Here is a 23,525-nt window from a genome sequence, read left to right on the forward strand (position 1 = left end):
TAAAGAGAGTGGTTTATTGTTGTCATTAACTCTAATTTCTGGGATAATAAATTAAATGATTAAAACAGAATTATTAAATGAAAATAACATTTAATTTAGCAAGTAGCTTAAAATTATAAAATAAATATTTATAGCGTAATTTATTTAGCTTAGCAAAGTAACTTTTGAGTGCGTGTTATGTTGTATGGTTTGGCTCGGTCCACTCTTCTCAGAATCCCACCCATTCACTGTTGCTTTATCACCCTTGCACAGCCTCTTGACTCATTTTATGATACTCGGTGTAAAGTTGCATTCGCACATTTATGTGTTATACGAGTTTTCATAAATCGCCCGCATTTACAGGAAAACTTTGTGAGGGCGCTGGCAGGCACGTTCTTGTCTATATTACCGGCGCCTTTTTCACCGACCACGCCCTAGATATAATGTCTAACAAGCAGCTTTTTTAAGCTACCATCGTTATGCGGGTATTCGTGACGCGTGCTGTTAATTAGTTGTCGACACTTTTCTAGCTTGGGAAGCGATTACACTTTTGAATTTATTAACCGTCCTTAAGACTCAAGTCTCAGGAGTCAAGGTGAGAAAGCTATAAAGGCCGTGTGGTGATTATAGTGCAAACCCCACGAGACTTGAATGCCAATTCTATAATGCAGCTTTTGCATCTAGTGCTTACTCTGAATCCAATTACGTCTTCAGAGAGAAATCCACCAAAGCGATTAATTTCGGGATTTTCAGAGTACGTTCAATCCTTTAGCTTTGTACAGGATTTTTTTTTGTTTGCTTCAGTTTAATCAAAAATTGTTTACAAGCTGATTTAAACAGGAAATCAAACTTTTCCAAAACACATTATAACTAAATTCAGGAAAATTTTTTTACAATACGGCAATAATTGTTTCGAATTGGGAAAAGTAAATCATGTGATGATTTTTTCCGTACAATTAACGAGGGATGAAATGAGAATTAAAAGAGAGCATTAAAAGCTACGATCACAAGATTTTTCGAGATTGATAAGTGCTCATGCACGAACCATAAATAAAATGATAAAATATTTTTATCTCTGTATTAGTGAGTGTGGGAGTCCAGCTTTTCACCTGATCCTTCTTTCCTATAAGATTATCTATAACTTTGGTTGAGAGCACGTAGTGGCTTGAAAAGTAACGCGGTATAACTCTAAGAGCGAATAAATCTAAACATATTGCTACGTTAGACATTATAAAAGTATGAGAGAAAGAGTCACATAGCAGACATGCTGTTGGGAATAAAATAAATCCCCTTCGGGAAAACTGCTTATGTACCAAGAGAGAAAGCTGATAGTCTGGATCTAAACTGCCTTCGTTGATTCCGGCTGCTATTATGTCCAGACACCTCATAGAGTCCATGGCATGGTTACCCGTGGGGTAGAGAAAGTGTGAGGGCGAGAACGCCCGTGGGGGACGAAAAAGGTTCCGCCTGCGCCTGGCTTCCAAGGGCGTTCACCCAAGAGGGATCCAGCTCCAGACACAACAGACGCACCCCTCTTCGAGTTTTTTGTCGAGCCAAGAGTGCCCCTCCGAGAATCTACTTTACGAGTCCATTCAGTGGTGATCAATCTAAAAATTATCCTCCAATAGACAACCCAATTGTCTAGTCCTTTTACATTAATTTTGTAAACATGAGGTCAATTTTCAATTTAATTGACAGCTACTTCAGTCCATATTCAAAAAAACCAGCCGATAAAAAAATTTACTCCCCCAATTCGTTTCTGTTCAACAATCGCCAGATAATTACCTATTTTACCCTAATATAATGTTTGACCAATGCAAATTCTGTGGGACACAAATTGCGCTGGCAGCCCTATATAAAATATATCATATTTGTGACATTCGACGCAATTGATGTCATACTTTTCAAGAAGTAAGCCGGGCTCTCATGATTCAATCAATCGATTTTAGCTGCGATTTATATATTCTTCTTTTTTTCTTGTCATCAATTTGATGAAGAAAAATTGAAATAAATCTTAGTACGCATCTGTACAGTAAAATAATGACTCCAGAGACTCCCGCAGCAATATAGCAACTGAATTACTTGTGACAAAGATGTTTCATATATATATGATTCCATCTTGGATGTGGTTTGCGATAATCTAACTAGACTCTGGTGTTACTCTTTTGTTTTGATGCCTATATATACCTACGTATAAACGGAGATAGATTATTGCTGCACAAAAGCAATTTAACCCAAGTACAGCAAACTCTACGTACTAACTCGATCAGTCGTCGGGTGTCAGAGGTTCAGTAAGATGAGACATTGTATGTAATCAAGCGATGATAGTATAAGAGAACAAATAAGACTAAGATATTGAAGATAAATGGATTAATATTTCTCAGAGAAAATCCCAACGAGCATAAAAAAAAAATAATATTTTATACCTGTTGCCAAAGAGTTACAACAACTACGCTCGATTTAATGCCATAAATTGAAGTAAGCATTGATACGCCCCACGTAAGTTCTGATTCTGTGTCTCTTGATATTTCAACCCCTTTAGGTATAAATCGATTTAAGCTTTTCTCTCTCGCTTTTTCATCCCTTGGGTTTGAGACGTCGAGTTTAGTTCTCAGTTCTCACTCATTGTCGTGTACCTCCGTTAAACCCTCGACCTCGCCAACCCATTCGGGTTGGTATCCTTGAAAAACATGATTTACGTGCGACCACGAACAAGCTTTACACACCTCTTACAATTGTTTGTGTATAATGAGACATACTGAGGCAACTTTTGAGTAATTGATATTATTTGTTTGTTTAATATTAACTTTTTGGATTTATTTTTCAACTTACGATTGAAATTTTTTTGATAAAATGAATGTATAGATTTTTTATATATAAAATTATAAGAAACGATTGTGAATTGAGTCGAAGACGCAGATGCGAACGAAAGAATCAAGGGGCATGGATCCATAGGGTGTGTTTATAAAAGTGGTATGAGGCCAGACAGACTAAGGGGGGAAACAAGGAGTATAAGGAAACGAGACTGAACTGGTACATTGGCCTTAGTTTAAAGCAAGCACCAGTGTGCAGAAATGAAGGGGTACATTTCAACTATTCAAAACTATTTTATAGCCGTTTGAATAATAATGTATAATAATTCCATTTTATTTATCAAAATTTGAACAATAAAAAAAATTTGAACGTATGTATAAATGGTCAAAGAAAATTTGAATATTTGGGTGGTAAATAAAAAGTATGGAATAAAAATTTCGAGGATAGCATCGACCTAATAAATATCGTGAATTCACAAAAAAGCGAAGAGAGATCGAGTGTACATATGAAGGTTCCTAAGCACCTAATGTGATGTATATTCTTGGAATCTGTCGGCGGTCCGACGGCAAAACTCGGACACAAAGAATATAATCTGTGGACTAGTGGATTCACCGCGTGTACAACATTCTACGGCGCCTGGCACAAGAGTAAAAACGTAAAAGAATGAAAAGAAAAATAAAAAAAATTAAAAAAAGGTAAAAAAAGTATAGTCAGGAAATAGAATAAAAAACGGGAGAGGATGGAAAAAGATAAAATAGAGGATCACGTGTGTTTATTGTGGACAAAGGAAGAGCGGTCGAGTTATTTATTGGATCCCGCGACGACTAACATTCAACATCTTTAGTCCACTAATTAAAAATAATTTGCTGATCGAAAATAACGATAAGAGTTAACAAAATTTTATTCAAAGTTTTTGGTAACAAATATTGTTACTTTTTGTTATTTAGTTATTTTTTTAATAGATCTCTAGTGAGGTCGCTCTATAATGAGTGAAAGCATGAAGAAAAGATGGATGAGTCATTTTATGACGAATGGCGTCTCGAGTGTCGGTGTATTAATAGCAACGACGGAGGCTGAGAATAAAGCCGCGTGATGGACCATCTATTCCTAGAGAAGTAGCCTAGTTCTTTATTCTTGCCGACGAGCGTACAGTGTCGTACAAGTAACAAGTATTTTTAAACTCGTAATAGATTCATGAGTAAGCATCAAAAATAAATGGGAGACATAAGGCAAGACACTGGGGTACTTGCATTCGATTTATCGACGCTACTGGTGTCTCGCTTCAAATAGACGGTTTGCAATAACGACAATCACAACTTGAAATCGCTTAACTGAATGAGATACGATGCAGGAGCACAAGCAAATCGCCATAGCCAGATGCCAGACTGACGACTCATTCGCCGCCGTATTTTCGGAAAACGTCCATGAACTCACTCTCACCTATTTGTCCAAATTTGTTGTTTATTTATTTATGCTGGTTTATGTTTGGCTTTTTTAGTATTGATATCGACAATACAATTGGAGTAATAAACTAGGCAAGTCTGCTGAGCTCCGCTTAGACTGCTAACCGGATATGTCAAAATTTCGATGTACGCTTTCAGACTTTCTCTTTGTCAGTTAAAATTTAAGATATTTCTTTCTCTGTCACTTACGCACTTTTGCTCTTTCTGTTGACGTTCATTATTTTGGGCGATCGTCCATGAACTGTGGACTCGAGATACTTTGGCTTGCGAGGGGCAATAGCACAGAATAAAAAAGCAAACGAGATACCAAAGGAGACAAAGGTGGTTGGTTGGTAGGTCCGAGAAAGAGAGGTTGTTGAGTTTAACAACCCAGACAGACATTCGCGGATCTATTATGGCTCGGTGACTGTATGCACGGCTGTACAGGCCGCATCTACTTGAGGTACCGAGAGTACCCGAATGCTGCCGAGAATTGTGTCTTCCAATAAAAATCGTATATAAAGCACGTGCGCGTGCGAAAGAAGACAAGGGAGCCGAAGAACCTTTATGCCAAAAAATATTTCCCATGGCAATCGGTAATGGCTCGGCTCCTTGGAGTATTCGTTAAAGACGAAGACAGAAAACAAGAGGATCAGGTTGGGCTGGGTCGTGCGTCGTGCTCGATGGGGTCGTCGTCCTGCCACGAGGGGAAAGAGGAAGGAAGGAAAGGGGCCCAGACGAGGGGCAAGGAGATGCCGATGGTGGATTTCTTCCATAGCCCCTTCTACTCGATCGTTTCACTGGGTGCTGGCGGTGCTTGCTTACTGCATCGTTCTTTCACCCAGAAAAGTGTCGGCGTGTGCGACAACACAGTACACACTCTTTACATTTTATTATACTTGTTGTCGTATTTCGATGTATGTATGCCGTATATATATGGGTATTTTATGTATTGGAATGGTTTGGGTACCCTCTAACCCTGAGCCTTTGCGCGCCATGAGAGCGTCGCAGGTCATTAAATGCCACCAGACAACTTCCTTTTTGTTGACGCGCCAGTCTACTCTGACATCACTATAAAAATATAATGTGCTCAATAAATAAATAGTTCAACAATCGATTTAGTTACAAACACTTTTACACATCCGTACACACATACAGTAATATGATGACTGGTGATAAAATTAAATGTTGATCCAATTTAATTGTCCAAATCACCATTAATGGCGCGTATATCTTGTGAAACTTTAAGTCTTCGGACTTGAATCTAAATTGACCACTGTCCTTCGGCTGCCTTTATGAGACTGGTTCCAAGAATTTTTGGGTTCGTGTGCAAACCGAATTCTTTTCATCGCCATTTTTACCGAACAGGTATACATTCAAGGTTACAATAGTGTATACACATGTATGTCTAGCCATTAATGGATTTAATAATTTCTATTTAAATAATAATGTAAAATAATTTTGTTAAAAAAAAAAAAGGAGAAAAAAGTTGATCACGGCATCGGTTGGTTCGTAGAAAAAAATTAAAACACAGTGTTAAACTTGAACGTGCGAATGTGCAGTTTCGTACGATAGTTAAGTCGTTGCGGTAGGTCTGCGTCTCGACGGCGCTACCATTCCAGTTTCAAGGACACGTTGAGGGGATTCATGGGTCTAAAGAGAAACACAAAGAAACCGATGGTTATGATGCATTCGCTGAATTGACCTATAGGTCCTGTCTACAACATATAACATCAACACTGTCTGGAACGCGATGACTGACTACTATGCCATTAACATTACATCTTTTCACACGATATTTTTCATAATCACAGACGATGAGTGTCCCATGACGCGTTCCAGGTTGAACCAGACCTACCGCAACAGCTTAACTACAGTACTCACTTGTGGTTACAACCTCAAGACTCGTGTGACATTTTCTCTTATGTGTGGAACGACAACACTGGTTCCTTTGTTTTGTCCATTCGACGCCATGAGAACCACGTGTCTGGCCTCTCACGTTTCCCGCCAATGAAACACGCCCGACGCCACAGGCGCGTCAGTTTATGCATATACTACAATGTTATGCCTTTTTAATGTACTAATTCCCCACCCTGGGTTACTACAGACAACACTGTTAAATGCTCTGCAGACGATATTTTTAAATAATTTATCCAAGGCCAGCGACAATGAAAAGGAACAATATTAACATATATTGTAGGAGGGAGAAATGAAAATTGACGTTTAAAGCAGCCTTTGATGCGGTCTCTTTCAGAGAGCTCTCTCTGCTCCCAGAATTCTCTGCTTCTCGATGTCACTGACGGGAACAGAGGCAAGAGGAGAGGGCAGACTGTCTACAGACAGTTACGCGTGGGGACGGAGAATGGGTTCAAATACCTCGTTGTCGAGCGCGGGAGCCTCTGAGCGATTCATGGAGGCGTGGAATTTCCGTCGGAGAGTTAAGCACCAAGGCACCTGGACAAGTAGACGCTTGCTTGGTTGCTTTATATCATAAACATATATGTATATAATTCAATTCACTTTAATTGGATAATTTATATTCAATTCTGTCTCAAAGTCTGCAAACCGTGTAAATTAGATCATTCAATTAGCTGATGGCTACTTGACGCATTTAAAGTACTGTCAGACTGTCGATTAACTGATCAATCGATTATTTCGAAATTTGTATTATTTCTGAGCAACACTTAATTGGGATTAAATTGTTGGATTCGCCAAAAACAATTTAAGAAAAAAGGTTTAAAAAAGTATTGCACGAATTTGATAATAAGATGTCGATCTAAGTGGACGATCATAGTTAGGCGGAACCACTTTAAAGCGGTTTAATAATTCCGCTTAACGTTATTCAGCGCATTATCGTTAACTTCAGCCTCTTATGTTGTTCATCCACATTAAATTTAGATTGATCTGAAACAAACCTTACACTCTTTACAAGTTTAATATCTGTAAATTTCAGTGGATGTTTTTTAAAAACAAAATCCAATTTCTTAATTTTTCGATATCCTATAATAACAATAATCTGAAAACCGGTCGGCTTTGCGAACCAGCCCAAAAATTTCCTGCTGTTTTTAACCTCGAAAACATTGTTGTCAACATTTTCAAGCTTTTCAAGCTTTACAATACCCTAGTGCATTAAAACACGCCTACTTACGTACATATACTTGAAAATTATCTTGAATTTACTCAGAATAGCTTTCCAGGAGCCCAAAACATCGAAATTCGTTCAAAACTCAGCTTTCAAAAATCGGACCGAAATCAGCAACTTCTCTAACTTTAAAAATTTCAAATTTTCTTAGCGAAAAGTTGAAAAGTAGATAAAGAATGAAAGAGTATTTTATGCTGAATCAGCTTAAAAGCATTAATAGTTTACAATGCGAAAGTTATAGCTTAGGAACATAAATAAAAGTGTGTGGTTGAGTACCACTCGAATGTCGGTTCCCGCCTTGTCGCCAACTTGACGATCGTTTCCCGCCATAGTGCGCGCGCAGTTGCGTACATTATTCTTCTTTTCTTTGCTGTTCCCTCCTCTTTCAGCTCGAATAGGGCATCAAACTTCGAGTTCACAAATGCAATACCCACACATACATGCAGTTGCAAAACGACTCAGAATATAGGGACCTTAGACTCGTGAAACATCAGGTCGGTCTTGTACTTACATACTCGCGTGTACAGACTTTTTCATAGCGTTTATCAAGCACACCTGTTTCCTTCTATTCGTTATAATATGTCCCCTTGAATTGGCTTTATAGGAATTCACACGACGTTTTCATAACCTCTATGACTCCAACACAATACAACACCCGCATAAAAATAAATAAAGTCATCAAGTACCCAGTGAATTCATAAAAGTTTTATGATTCTCACGGAAAATCAGTCTACCCGCACAAGTCATAGGGCACGTCTGTTGTGTCGTAGGCTTTACTATTAAGAGCCATATTCTACTCTCTCATCTCCCACACAATTTCACAGAAAGGGCTTTATAATGAATTCTCAATGTAGCCCACGTATCATCAGAGACATTTTATTCCTTCTTTTTCTTTTATTTTTATTTCTTACCTGTTTTTTTTTATTTTTTTTTACAACTAATTTTTTTTTTATTTCTTACTACAACCCGGGTTCTTTATCCCCGATTTTTTATTATTCTATAAGTCCTGCGGTTCTACGTCGTCTCAGCTTTAAAAACTTACTTCCATCCGCTGTGGTTTCGTCACGTTGTTGAGAAAAAAAATGTATAGAAGTTTTTAAAAAATAAAACTTGAGTAACAACGTGTGTACCAATCATCTGTCTTCCCAGATTTATAGTCAGTTAACTTAAAACTTATAACAAAAAAACTCTATTTAATTATTATATATATTTGTAATAAATACAACCCCTAATTAACGAGTTATAAAATAAAATTTCCCTTAAGTTAATTAATTAGATATCTAAATTAAAAAATTTTTTACATAAAATCAAGAGTCCGATTGTATCTTTGTCATATAATCCGAGTGAGTTTAACAGTGATTTGGTTATACGACAGCTTTAGCATATTCCACGGTTCGTTTCAGAGTGAATCCTTTTCGTTTGAGCAAGCGTGCATGTCTGCCAATCTAATTTCGTGCCTTTTGAAAATTTATTGCGAGAACGCATCGTAAATTTCACTCTTGTCTTCACTAGAGGGTTTGAGTCGAAGGTATATAAATAGGGTGAAACGATCGACTGGGTGGAGCGGAAGAGAACTAGTTGACTGCTCGTAAATTTGATATTTTAAATTATTTAAACAAAAAAAATTAGCATGTAAACATTTATAAATGCTTTACAGAAAACATGGATTGACTTGATAGGGTAACATTTTCCTTGTCCACCTTGAACAACTTACTCAATTACACCACTTTGTCACCGTTTATATGTACATCGATGTAAATGTGTTGGGTCATGTTCCCGCTTCTTGGAATATGAGTCAGGTCTCACAAGTTCGTTGGCACCTGACTGGCACAAGTTGCCTGATTATTTTTTTAAATTTCTTACTACTAAATTTACCATTAAGACGCACAATGATAATTTTATTATGACCTTCAGTCTGAAAATAATTTTATTTGTCCATTCATCCGATACTTTGAAGCTCAGAAAAAACACATTCGTTTGATTTATTCGAATTATTTTTTTCTTATTTTATTGTATGCACATAAAAAAAGGCATTAAGAAAGATTGAATGGCCACATAAAATGTCAATGAATTTTGTTGAATAATTGTAATATTTTATGTTTACAGGTTGTACATCGTAATACATCGGCAGCATCACCAACAAAGGTAAGTGTAGAATAAAGCCAATCAATAGTAGCGCTTTTATATATACGCTAGGCGTAATTTATCTCAGAGGGTGTCCATCGATACAGCAAAAGTGGGACACCCCTTGAAGTATGTGCCTCACACCCTTATGATCGATGCAGACGGTTGCTTCACTCGTAAGTAGGGCTTTCGCGAATAGAAGGAAGAAAGGTGAAAAGGAAAGAAGTAGTTTAGTCAAGTGTGCAAAAGATAAAGAGAGCATGATTTCCTCGTCGCAGTGCAGCGACGATACAGTACTTTCATATATACCCATACATGTACTCATACTTGTAGTTATATATGTGTGTATGTATGTGGATGTGTATATTGAATATGCCTGTAGCTGTGAGAAACTTTTGAAGCAGAGGAAGAAGCAGCCTTGTGTCGTGCTCTAGATCGAATGCACCTGGTCGTTTTTTTTCTTTCTTCTTTCGCCATCAGTGTTCTTTTAGTCGAGGTTGGAATCGAGGTAGGTCATATACTTATCCTGTGTAACAACATCCTGTAAACCTGTTGGTAAGATTGTTTAATGTAAAATATGATGCCGTGAGTTATTTTCAATTAAACGATCCACTAGCTTTTGAATACTAGCTGGTGTCACTGTCGACATATTTAACTAATTCATGTCATTTAAGCGACACTTATTAAACTCTGGAGAATGCTATAAGTATTATCATACTTGAGAATTTAAGCTACCACGTTATTCTTTGAGGAATAACAAAAAATATTGGGGAAATGTGCATTTAGGTTTTGATAAAATTAGAGTTTAATTAATATTCTAATTTTTTTTCCGAGACATAAATGTCAAAATTAAAATCTCAAGGGGTTTTATTTTATATCATTTAAATAACTTTATTGGTATTGTCCATAAGTCTATTAATTTTGGATAGTATTAATTTTAAAGCTGATAGTTATTTGAAAATCCTGAATTTTTATTGGAAGTTTTTTTTTTTTTTTTTTTTATGGAGAATAGCTTTTTCAAAGACCAAAAATTTCATAGCAAGACTTTAATAAACTCACAACCATCAAAAACTAGGCGCTAAGAAATTTTTTCTTGTCCTGAAAAAATTTTTGTTTTCATTTCAGTTAAAAAATTTTCTTGCGCCAAGAAATTATTTCTTTCTGTGTATTTAAGATTTTTCAAAAAAAAAAAAGTTAGAAATGTATTTTTTGAATTTTTTGATTGAATTCAACTCAATATCTTGATTACTCACATAGATCATATATATATGAGATTATACTTCAATTTTTTTATCGCGTCAACAAATCAATATTCGAGTAAAATTAATAAATTTTATTAAAATTCCACGACAATTATCCAAGAAAATTTATAAAATTTTTAACAACGTAAAATTTTATTACAATAAAAAAATTGAATAATATTTTATCAATTGATTTGTCGTATTTTCATCGATGAAAAAAATAAATAAATGAAATTCTTAACGATATTTCTAGTGTTATATATTTTTTGATAAAAGCCATCTGCAATTGTATAGTTATATAGTGAGGGTCGAAGTATATCGGGAGTTATCGAATATCGACGTGATCCTTAGGCTTTAATACTCACAACGGGAATGAAACATCCGCCATAGTATGGGAATTCTGTGAAAACCAGTCAGACAATACAATGCCCTCGGCTAAAGAATTTGATTGAGTACTATATATATTTTTCTTCAACCATTTATTCCGTATCTGTCTATATATACGATAAATATATAATAGTATTCTAGAACATATATATTCACAGTCCACATTGTGGGCGTGGGTTCAAATCCCACTTCTGACACTAAATTGTAATAACTGCTAACTTATAATTTATAATTCACTTATATTAATATAACAACACACTTAAGTAAGAAATAATAACATTACAATTACACCGGTCAAAAATAACAAAAGAAATAAACATTTATTGAGATACAGACGATTGCTGTATCAAAGGCATTCTTATACAGCGCCCCCACTTTTCAAAAATATTCATAGTGACTTTCAATTGCCATCACCGTATTAATTATCAATTAGAAATTGAATGAAATTCGTTATTTAAATTTCAGTAAAATCTTCATGCCAACATAATTCAAAATGTCAAATTTTGTGAGCCAAAATTTATTTACCAAATTTTGCTCAACTAATTGATAACAACTGAAAGTAATTTTTGGAAAGTCTACTTAGTAGAACTTGACGAAATAAAGCTTTTTTTAAAATAGCTGTAACTTCTTAAAAAATGGACTAATTAAGACGTTTTTTTTTTTTTTTTCAAAATTTTCATCATTAAATTTAGTTTTCGGAAAAAAATACAAAAAAAATTAAGGTATTAAAATCTATGAAATTTTTTACTTTTCTTAAAAAATCAAATTTTTCCCAAAGTCCATTTATCTAAAAAACTAAGCGAGATATCGAAAAATTTTATTCTTTAAAAAAGTCTTATTTTTTTGAGTTCTATATGAATTTACGGTCATTTGGCGGCGCTACGAAAACCGTAGAATCCCCTAATTTTAAAAAAAATCTATATTTCGGTGAAAATGTAACCATGCCCTTTTTTTAATTAATGCCACAATTTTTATCAAGTAATTAATCAAATTTGAATATAGTTACAGTAGTTGAAAGTTATTGAATATGTTCAAAAAGTGAGGAGTGGATATTTTCAGAGAATGTCTTTAATGTCAAAATTTGTCTTCTAAATATTCAAATGTTTCGAAATGTTTCACTTTCGTTACAATATATATATATATATATATATATATATATATATATATATATATATATATATATATATATATATGTTGATAATGTGATATTGTAGCTCTCACAACATCTATTATAAAATCAAAGTGACCATTAAAGTTAATCTCGTTTAAAATAATTATCGGTGAATAGAAACAGACGTACACAGTAATATAATGATGAAAATGAAAGAGGTGAGGATGTGGTCCACGCGTTGTTAAACAAGGGGAACACCTTGTGTTCATGCTCGAGTAATTTAAGCTGCGGTGACACCTCGAGAGTGCGGTAAGACGCAAGAGGAAAGGCCGCGTTATCCGACGCCAGCCCTCCACTGGGTCAACTTCCTGTCTACTGTACACCATCTTACCACACGCATTCGCTTGTTGTTCTTTCACTGCTCACTTGAAAGATATTATATTTGTCCAACCGCGAATATACATATATAACCAGATTTATCTATAGGTAGCTTCTATCCTTTTTAGTGCAAATTTAAATCAAAGTATATTTATATTCACGTCAATAATATCCAGCACTATTATTATTATTATTTGAACATTACATATTAACGAACTGTGATAATTATATAGTGACACAGTAATATTATTTAATTTTAATTGCATTGGTACTACGATATACTTGCTTATGGAATCGTACGTGACCAATGTATTCATAGCTTATGGTATGAGAACATATAATCAAATAAATATATACATATATATATATAAGCTATTGCTTCAAACGAAATTAATTAGTTTAATTCAAAGCATGAAAATTTAATCCTTTGTCTCATAAATTTTTATAATATCAAGATGTCAATTTATGAATAATATTGTATATATTAATTATCTCGTTACACTTATTCCTATAATTAGATCCAGAGCTTAAGGAAAATATACACTCAGCTGTGAGAATTATACAAAACTACGATAATATTAAATAGCCCATATACATATAAATTAAATTTAACGTAGTCTACTATTAGTACCTATATATTTTTTTCTAAACATGTCATTATTATTAAAAATATTCGTAACATACTTACAGCTTCGGTACAGAAGCATGATTAAATTTTTTTTTAACGGTACAAAGACAATTAAAATCGACTGTGACGTTTAGTAAAAGATATTGCCATAGAAAATATATACTATTAATATTTAAGGACATATAAGTATTATGACATATTTGATTTGTTTTTATACTCAAATTTCTTTTAAATGCATAATCATAAATCGATTTTGTAGAAAGCATTATTTTGAGATTCGACAATAAGCTTCAATTTTATTTTTTTGTTTCTACGACTTCTTATTTAACGAAAATGATGAAATTTTTTTTTTTCCATAACAAAAAGTCTATTTTTATGGCTTTAGTCTTGAATGACTTTATCGAATAATATGTAATTGTATTTTTTCAAATGTATGTCAAAATAAGGACGTGCTTCAATGACCGTTTTTTTTTTTTTTTTTTTTAAATTTCTACAATTATTTAATTGAATTTTTCTATAAGTATTGAAAATGTTTTCAATTTTTATGACAATATTTTGAATTTAATTTCTGCTATCACAACTAATTTTCAACATTATTAATTTTTGATTAACTTACAATCAATTCGCGGAAAAAAATAAACTATTTTAAATAGTAATTCTTTGATTTATAATTGAAATTTAATTAATTACAGGATAAGTATTAAAATTTATTGTCTATGCAAGGAAAATTAAAATTTGAACTTTAACAATCGTAACTGAAACTTGAAAAATTTATGAAACGTATTATAAACATTATTTTTTGGAATTTTTAAATTTCATATTTTGACAGCACCCAGGTTCCGGGTCATAATTTCAGATATTAATTTTGAAAGTTTATTTTTTTCCGTATTGATTTATATAAATCCCACTCTGATTGACAGATGTTATTTGTTATTCTTATGGCTGATGTTTGTCACTAATCGAAAATAAATAATGAAATTACAATTACTAACATTGTGATTATAATAATAGGATAACATTTAATAAGCAATGAAATACTTGATACGGTACGTCATCGGAATACTTGAATACTTAATAGCTAGTATAATCACCTTTAAGTTTTGATAATATGTTTTTAACAAATCATTAGTCTGTTTTATTAGTTATGCTTGGCAACAATTGACGTCAAAGCACAAGTTTATCGACGTCAAGACAGTGAATATAGAAAATACTTTGATGCTTAAAATGTTTCCTGTTATTCAATTCCAATTAATGCCTGCTTCAATTTTACAACTGTTGTTGAAGCGTCATTAACTGACATTTATCGTGTGTTAATTATTTAATTCCAAGAAACTTTTAGACTCGATTATTTCGATTGAAAAAACAAATTTTTAAAGGAGGAATTTTTTAATGATGTTAAATAAAATAAATTTATAAAAACACTTTATATATGTAAATAAATATAGAAACGCTAGAGGCTTTTACTGTACTATTTTTTTATTTTAATTAAAATTAATAGAATTTTTTTTCTATACGTAGATAAACAATTAGAGGATAGAATTCATAAAACATACTTATATTTCAACGAAAAAAGTATATTAGTATCCTTTAATAGGCTAATGAAGACTATAGATAATTTTGAACTTCAAATATCTCAGTAGCTATCCAGTTTTTGAAAAAAGTACAAGATACCTTTTTTGTAGAGAATTTAAAGCTTTACAAAAAAGGTTTCATTTAATTTTTCTAAAAGCTCCATATTTACAGAGATATTTTCAAAAAACAAATGACACTTTTTCTTAACTACGATTTCCGATAGAAAAATTTTCGTAATTTTGGAAAATAAATAAAAAAGTATTTTTTTGCAGTGCGGCCGATATATCAGTTTGAATTTCTAATCTCTGTTAGTCTTCCTGGAATATACTATTCTCATTAAATCAAAAATATACATCGATCATAATAGTTCTAGTTAAACCTACAGAAAGACTCATTACTGATACGAAAAAAAAAAAAAAAAAAAAAAAAAAAACTTTGGTCTATTAGTTTTTGAGTTATTACCGAAGTTTGTTTAAAAAATAACGCACCAACAAAAATAAACAAAAAAAAATTCCCTGCTCATTTATTTCTTTCAGAGGTTTAATGAGAGTAACCTATAAAAAAAATTCCATAGATTTTTGAATATTTAGAATTTGAATGTAATAAGCGAGATTTTATTTTTAAATAAAATTTTAATTAAATCAGTTGTTTTCGTGATAAATATTTAAATTTATTTACGAACTTGACGTATTATTTGTTGTTTACTTTCATAAAAAAAAAAATAAGTTATCGTGCAGACTATAAGGTCACTTTTTTCAGACCGTTCAAAAGACCTTCCTCAACGAAAAAAAATAAAAAGAACGTATTGTTTTTAGATTTTTCAGTGTCGTTTCAGGATCAATTAAAAATGCGCAGTATGTATTTTTATTTTTAACCTTGACTTGAAAAAAACAAATTTCGATAATTTTTTTCGTAATTTCGGAGACATGTAACCTTTTCAATAGTTGAGTCAATAAGATAATTATTGAAAAATAAAAATATTTATACTCAGAGTCTGGTAAATAGTTGGATACTTTAACTTATCAGTATAAGTATGTGATTAATATCTACGCTGTTGAAAATTTTTTCGATTTTCAACGACAATTCATGGAATTTTAATAAAGTTAATTAAATTTACATGGATATCGATTTGTTGATATGATTAAAAAATATCAAATTATAATCTTCATGAAATCACAATTTGAGTATTTGAAAACATGTTCTATGTAATAATTAAGATATTGACTTGTTAATTGATTGAAAATTTTTTAAAAAATATACCACTAAGGTTTTTTTTCAAAACCTTAATTAGTTATTGAAAATTGTAAGTTTAGGAAAGTCATGCTATGAAATTTCTCGTAATTAAAACCAATACATGAAAAAAAAAAGAATTTTCAATGAGAATTCAAGTTTTTCAAATAACTATCAGCTTGATAATTAATATTATTTAAAAATAATTGAATTATGGATGGTAAATAAAACAATTATTTGAATGAAATGAAATAAAATCCATTGTGATTTTAATTTTTATGACATTTATGTCGTGGAAATTTAAGATATGGATATATTCATATTTTATATTTCTGGCTGATGTGAGCTCGTTAATAACTTCAAGTAGTTTGCTTTAAATTTCAAGGAAAATTTTTAACAGTGCACAGAGATAAAAAATAACTTTTAGAAACATTGGATTTTCTGTCTACAAAAAATTATGCTATTGGAAATTTTCAATCTCACATATTTTTCGTGAAAAAATTCGAAGATTTCATTCAAAATAATTTTCTTAATCGAAGAAATCTGAGTTCAGTTCAATTTTTGCCGATGTTCTTTTTTGGCGAAATTCGATGTAAATAAATTTTGATTATTTTCTGTCAAGTAAATTATTTTTCAAAGATATGAAAATGATAATGTATTAATTTTTATTGATTTACTAAATATTGTTTCTACAAAAGTTATTTTTTTTCTCAGTATGTAGCTAAAAAATTTTGGTTTAGTGTATAACATAAATATATCATAAAATCAGGAAACATTAATAATAATAATAATAATAATAATAATAATAATAATAATAATAATAATAATAATAATAATAATAATAACTTCACTTAATATGCTTTAAACTTAAAGGAAAATTTTGAATATTATGTGACAGTAAAAATAAAAAAAAATTTTATAATTGCCATAGAAAATCTAAAACCTAAAATTATCATAGTGTTGTCATGTTTCATCTATAAATATTAATTGGTTTTATAGATTATACTCAAGGTTGACACTTGTCCATTTACCGTCGAAGTAAAGGGAAAATGAGAACAAATAGAAACAAATGTCGGTTATACCAATAAATTTAATGTAACTATGTATATTCAACTAAATGTAAATGCCTAATGTATATATATATATATATATATACATATATGTATTATTGTAAGAATGCCATAAAATGGTGCCACATGTTGACTATCAAATTATTGTATGATAATACTTTACGTAAGAACACTAGATAAAAATAATATAATTTAACAAAAATATTTATTTTATCACAAATAATAAATGACTTTTTTAGCAATAATTACAGACAGACTCATATTATCATAATTATTATCAATTAAAATAAAGTATTATTAGACAAAGTAAGCAGGAATGAAGACGTGAAACTGGCAAATGGGTCAAGGCGGCGAAATTACTTGTCTTCTTCTTCTTTTTTTTTTTCTTCTTCTCTATCTTACTTTGCCGGTGCGACAACAAATTGCATAACGAGTTACAGCTTTACGACGCGTCGCAATAGTCATTATCGGTGACGTGGACGTTGAACGGTCGCCAGGTCGGATCCCAGCAAGAAATAAACTAACATGAGTTGAGAGGAAGAGAAGATCAACACGTCGCGACGCCATACATACATACTTAAATACATATATATACATATACATTTACATGCATACATATATACATATTTACTAAACCTCACAATAATCTAAAATAAAATTTAATTGATTTTTGTCTGGCAATTTTATAAAACTATTTTTTATTACCGACAAGGATATAAATTATTCATTATTATTATTATTATTATTATTATTATTATTATTATTATTATTATTATTATTATTATTATTATTATTATTATTATTATTATTATCATTAAATTCCTTTGTTTCAACATACTTGTAATCATCGTGAAGACGATTTTGTTGACATGAGCTTTAGTAATTTAGACATTACCAGATGTTCTTGTTGTTGAGAAAATTACTCGACTACAAGTAGTAAGAATTGTATTATAGTATATATATATATATATACACATATACGATGATGTCACTTGTATAGCAATTACCAAAGTTTCAAATGTTATGTAGGACATAATAATACTCTGACAATACTTGTACGTACACTTGTTACGTATGTCTTATATGTATATATATATATATTAATAAATATTGAATGTATAACAACAGCCGGCATTAACAAAATACATTTCATTAATTTGATAAGATTATTTAATTATATTAAATATATCAAACAGAGTTCAAAAATAATAATGCGACAATAAATAATTCATGTCATGACCTGATATATTTATATACGTAAAAAATAAATATAAAAATATAAGGTAATGATGACAACGATAAAAACGAGGTTACTTGACTTACTACTTGATAAGAATAAGAAAAATAAAAATATTAAAAAAAAAAAAAAAAATACGGGCATAAAACACTACAATGAGTTGTGATACATATTACGAAATACGTAAATATAAGATGGAGGATTGGAAAATATAGTAGGGCAGAACAGTGTCGCCGGTTCTGTTTGATGATGAGAGATAGACTAAAAACTTTTCGCGCTGTTGACTCGATAGAGAATGTTTCGTAATGTTTTTCAGTTCTTTGGCTTGGTTAAACGACACCATTTTCCCGTGAAGCAGGCGGTCGTGACCGAGAGAGTTGAAAGAGTTTCCTGTGTAGTGGGCAACCAGCCAATGATGGAAATGCATCGTAGCTTCTTGTAATCCGCACTGTGATATTACATCCGGCAAAGACCTCTATATACATATATACATATATGTTGAAACTAATTCTCCTGTACAATAAAGCTCGTAAACTTTATTTTATACGTTTATTTGAACAGTAATTTTCGGTGACTGGATTTTCTTAAACAGCCACAATAACTTGTCTGCATCTTGTATTATTTTAAATTAAACACACAACATAAAACTGACACACTTTTGTCTGCTACTATTTATATATATATATATAAATTTTTTCATTAAATCTATTCAAGTTTGTTTACAGCTGAGTCATTTTTTTACAAGCGTAGGATGAGTACATCCACGTGTTGAAATGCCATTGGAAGATTATTCCCAAGACATAATATAACGTATATGTATATATGAATATAAAGCGGGGGAATTGAGGGCATCAGAAATGATGGTGCGTAAAATAATGTGCAGGAGCATCTAGCCGTAACATATCGCCCTTTCGAGTGAAAATTAAATTCAGCCAACTCACGTCCTGGATATAGGCGTCATCAACTATTTCAACGCATGCGTATACTTTTGTATACATATGCTCATGTAAACAAACATTACATAATTAAGATTTATATATATATATATATATGTATAGAAATAGAATGGTTGGACTTTTATTGGAAAAACTTTACGCGCTTGCATTATATAAGATATAGATCAACAACATTTATATAAATGTATACAGCAAATGACATTCAGAATATATTTCAGAATCATAACATTCCCTGTGGTTTTTATCCTCAACACTATCTATATCCATAAAAGTGTTGCGTGGAACGCACGTTGTATCCACAAGTTGTTTTACACTACTAAGTAGTAAAGCGCGTGTGTGTGCGCGTGTATACTACTTGCGTATTGTGATTGACGCTTTGGTATAACGACCTTTTACTACTAATACAACTCTTACCACAAATACTATTACTACTACTATCACTACTATTACTACTACTAAATACAACGACACCCTAAAATATTTTTATCCCCTAATCTAACTTGTCCCTTTTTCCCGTAATTGAGGCGGGATTTGTAAATTCTTCGGGCCTTTGTAAAATCGATGAGTCGTAGGAAACAAACGTCGAAGAGCAAAAATAAAAAATAAATGAGGTTCTTCCTCTTAAAGTTTTTGTCTATTTATTTATTTTTTTTTTTTTATTTTAAATTATCGTGATCGTCTCGGTTGAGTCGATAAATAAGTGTAACATCCGTTGGTCCATTCAGCTTCTTCAAAGCTTATCGTGTGTATAGAAAAGTTACGTTCAACTGTCAGAGTAGAGAACAGCGGACGAAGTCATTTCTCGCGGTGAACCGGAAGTCCGCTATTATGTAATGCAAATGTCAATTTCCGGGGGGACATTGTACATGTCCGGTATATAGTGCTATTACTACTACGTCAATTCTTCATTTTACTTCGTACACTTTATTTATTTATTTATCTATCTATATATACATGTATACATTTGTCTGTTGTTATTATTACGGTAGTAACGTGTTATATATATATATATGTATATATATATTTATATTGAGAAAGCCCATGCAAGGATAAAAATTCCTGGTGGGCGTCTTCTCAACCATATACCTTCCCATTGATACCCACACGGTCATTCATGAATCCACGAGACCGTGAGAGGAAGTGACTACGCGCTGCGTTTCACTTGTACATGTGTGAGAAATCGTGTGTAGGTGCAAGCACTCAACTTTGCACACCATATATGTACACACGAGACACTAAAGTGTCTACCTACGCGCACGGCCGCATTTTTTATTCGCGTATATATATATGTATGTATATATATATATATATTTCCTCTGTACACTACTTCCGGTGCATCCGTCACTCTCACGTCTTGCAGAGCTAATTATCTACCAATCTACTGACTCATTCATTTACTGTTGTACAATCTACAACTTATTTTAATTCATTTATTTTCATTAATCCATTAATTGAATTTTTTTTTTTTTTTTTATTCATATTTATCTACTTCTCACGATACTTATTTTTTTGTCCCTCAATGAGCTGAGATATTTAAAAAGAAAACGGTTAATTATTTATTTAGTTTACGTTTTATTTTTTGTCTATTTTAATTCAACGAGTTTTTTAAAACAGAAACTCTTAACATTTATTTAGCGTCGTAGACTTGGTTAAATGCTATTTTTAACTCTAACCTAACACCAGAATAAATCCGCTGGAATTTGTCGGATAAATTAGGAGCAGTTAAATCTAACGGAGCTACTTGTGTGTCCTCAATTCATTTGTGTTTTTCCACTCATTTACTCTACTGTAGAGTCACATAAAATTTATATTATTCAAATATTTTTTTATTGCAGTATTTAAAACTTTTTAGATTTTCGAGGATTATTCCCATAGAAATTTGTCAAGATTTATTTATTTTCACATGAATATTTATTTGATCACATATTTAAGAAATTTAAGCATAATAATTGATTAAAAAAAATTATGACTATGTGAAAGTATATGTTCTGTGTAATTGATCAAGATATTCACTTGGATTTAAATTCAAAAAATTTTAAAAATACAGTTCTCGTGAAAAATGTCATACATGATCATATATAGAGCATAGATCGAGCATATATGAAAATTAGTTATATATGAAGCTCGCATGCTCGATATATTCTCCATATACGAATCATATACTCTCCATGTGGGATTTATATATGCTTCATATATGAATTACATATGCCCCTTATATGATTCATATGTGCTCCATATGTGGATCATATATTCTCTATATCTGAATCATATATTCTCTATACCTGGATTATATATGCTTCATATATGAATCATATTCTCTCCATATGGGATTCATATATGCTCCATATATAAATTATATAGGTGACATATATGAATCATATAGTCTCTATATGTTCCATATATGAATTATATATACTCAATTGATCATTCATATATGCTGTATATGGGTACGTATGAAGAATTTATAGATCATATATCGAGCATATATGGCCACATATAATTTATTGTTCAAAAGTCCTAATTTTTTTTTTTAAACCTTTAATTAGTTTTTGATAATTGTCAGTTTATTAAAGCCTTCCAATGAAATTTCTCATATTTAAAAACTAATTATCCATGACACACAAAAATTCCCAATTAAAATTCCGGTTTTTCAGATAACTATCAACTTAAAAATAATTATTATTTAAAATTCAATAATTAAACTGTTATGTGATTTAAAAAGATTTAACACAAATCATATGTCAACTCACTTAATAATTCATTTAATTTATAGTGACTTGAATAGTTAACATACAATTATAATTTTTGTACCACTAAATATTAACACATATACAAATTCCCAGGATCATCATATATGTTACATAAATGCACGATGACAGCCACCGGCTGGCTCTCATATAAGCATGAATGAGAATATGACTCATCATAGTTTTTAACCGTTTAATTTATTATAGTGTATATCTGTGGTGTAATTTAATATATCTCCATGATATATAAAAAAGAATGCAATATTTTATTATCTTCTCTTTATTCTCATTCTTGAACTATTTGTAATTTGATTTTTTATTTTTTATTTAAATGAAAGCTGAAAAATTACAGGTTTATAGTGGCAATAAAGATTATGTTGATCAATCAACGAGTTTTATTTTTATTGTTTGTAAATACTGTAGTCGTGGGTTGTATTTAGAAAGTCCCAAAAGAAAAGATGCATTAGAAAGTGTTTTACTATCACCAACAGTCGACAGTAAGGTAATTATTCTTGAATGCTTAATCTGTCTGAGACTGTTGACTCTCTTATAGAGAGTTAACATATATTTTTAATATGTACTATAAAGTTTCCCTCAAAATTTTTTTGCACGAGTCATCTTTAAGTAGTTATTGGAAATTAGGAAATAAAATAATAAATTTATTTATGGAAATTTAATAAAACCTATGGCTTTAAATTTCTAACTTTATAGCAAAGTTTAAAAGCTATTTAAATTTTATTATTTTGAGAACTTAATTATTCTTGTAATTAGTAATTTTTATTATATGAATTTCCGAAAAATATAATATGCATTAGTAACCTTTACTATTTAATAAATTTTATTATGAAGTACAGTAAATTTTATTGTCATAATAGAATTGAATGAAATTAAATTTTTATTGGTTTTTAAACTTTTTATTAATATTATCATTATTATTAATATAATTATTATTTATGAGACGTGGATTAGTGTTGGTGTGAATTTAAAATTTTAAAAATAATTTGGCTGTGCCGAGATTCGAACCCTGATCTCCCGCGCGCGAATTCTGCCCTCAGTCTGACGGTCCGAAGTCTCTTTTGAACAAAAGTCTCTGAACTTGTAATATATATTTTTGTACGCAATCTCTACCAATTGTTAATTTTATCCGTCAGCTTTAGAAAAATTACAAACTGTACAGTAATTTTTTAGCTGCCGTCTAATACTCAATACTATTCTATTGATCCGATCTACAGAAATCGCTATACAAATAGTAACTTTTGCATACTGTATAGTATTCAGTACATACTTTTAGTTAATTTGTATATTTTTACAGAATAAAAATCGTTAAATCGTATAATTAAATGTATTACTCAACGTTTAGCAATAATTGAATATACTTTTAACGAAAATAGATATTCTATCAATAACGAACACGAATGAAATAGTAATAAAAGTAATAATATATCAAGTTTTAAAATAAACATATAC

The 23,525-nt window shown here is 31.2% G+C and overlaps 1 protein-coding gene across 1 annotated transcript in view; it reads left to right on the forward strand.

Moving 5' to 3' along the window:
- Window positions 1–23,525, forward strand: part of LOC103579399 (3-phosphoinositide-dependent protein kinase 1) — a 112,912-nt gene that overhangs the window by 18,778 nt on the left and 70,609 nt on the right. The window contains exon 2 of the mRNA XM_053739062.1: window positions 9,484–9,522. Within this exon, the coding sequence (XP_053595037.1) occupies window positions 9,484–9,522 (39 nt within the window). The remainder of the gene's footprint in view (window positions 1–9,483; window positions 9,523–23,525) is intronic.

The sequence above is a fragment of the Microplitis demolitor genome, chromosome 5, assembly GCF_026212275.2.
Source record: "Microplitis demolitor isolate Queensland-Clemson2020A chromosome 5, iyMicDemo2.1a, whole genome shotgun sequence".
NCBI classification, from domain to species: domain Eukaryota; kingdom Metazoa; phylum Arthropoda; class Insecta; order Hymenoptera; family Braconidae; genus Microplitis; species Microplitis demolitor.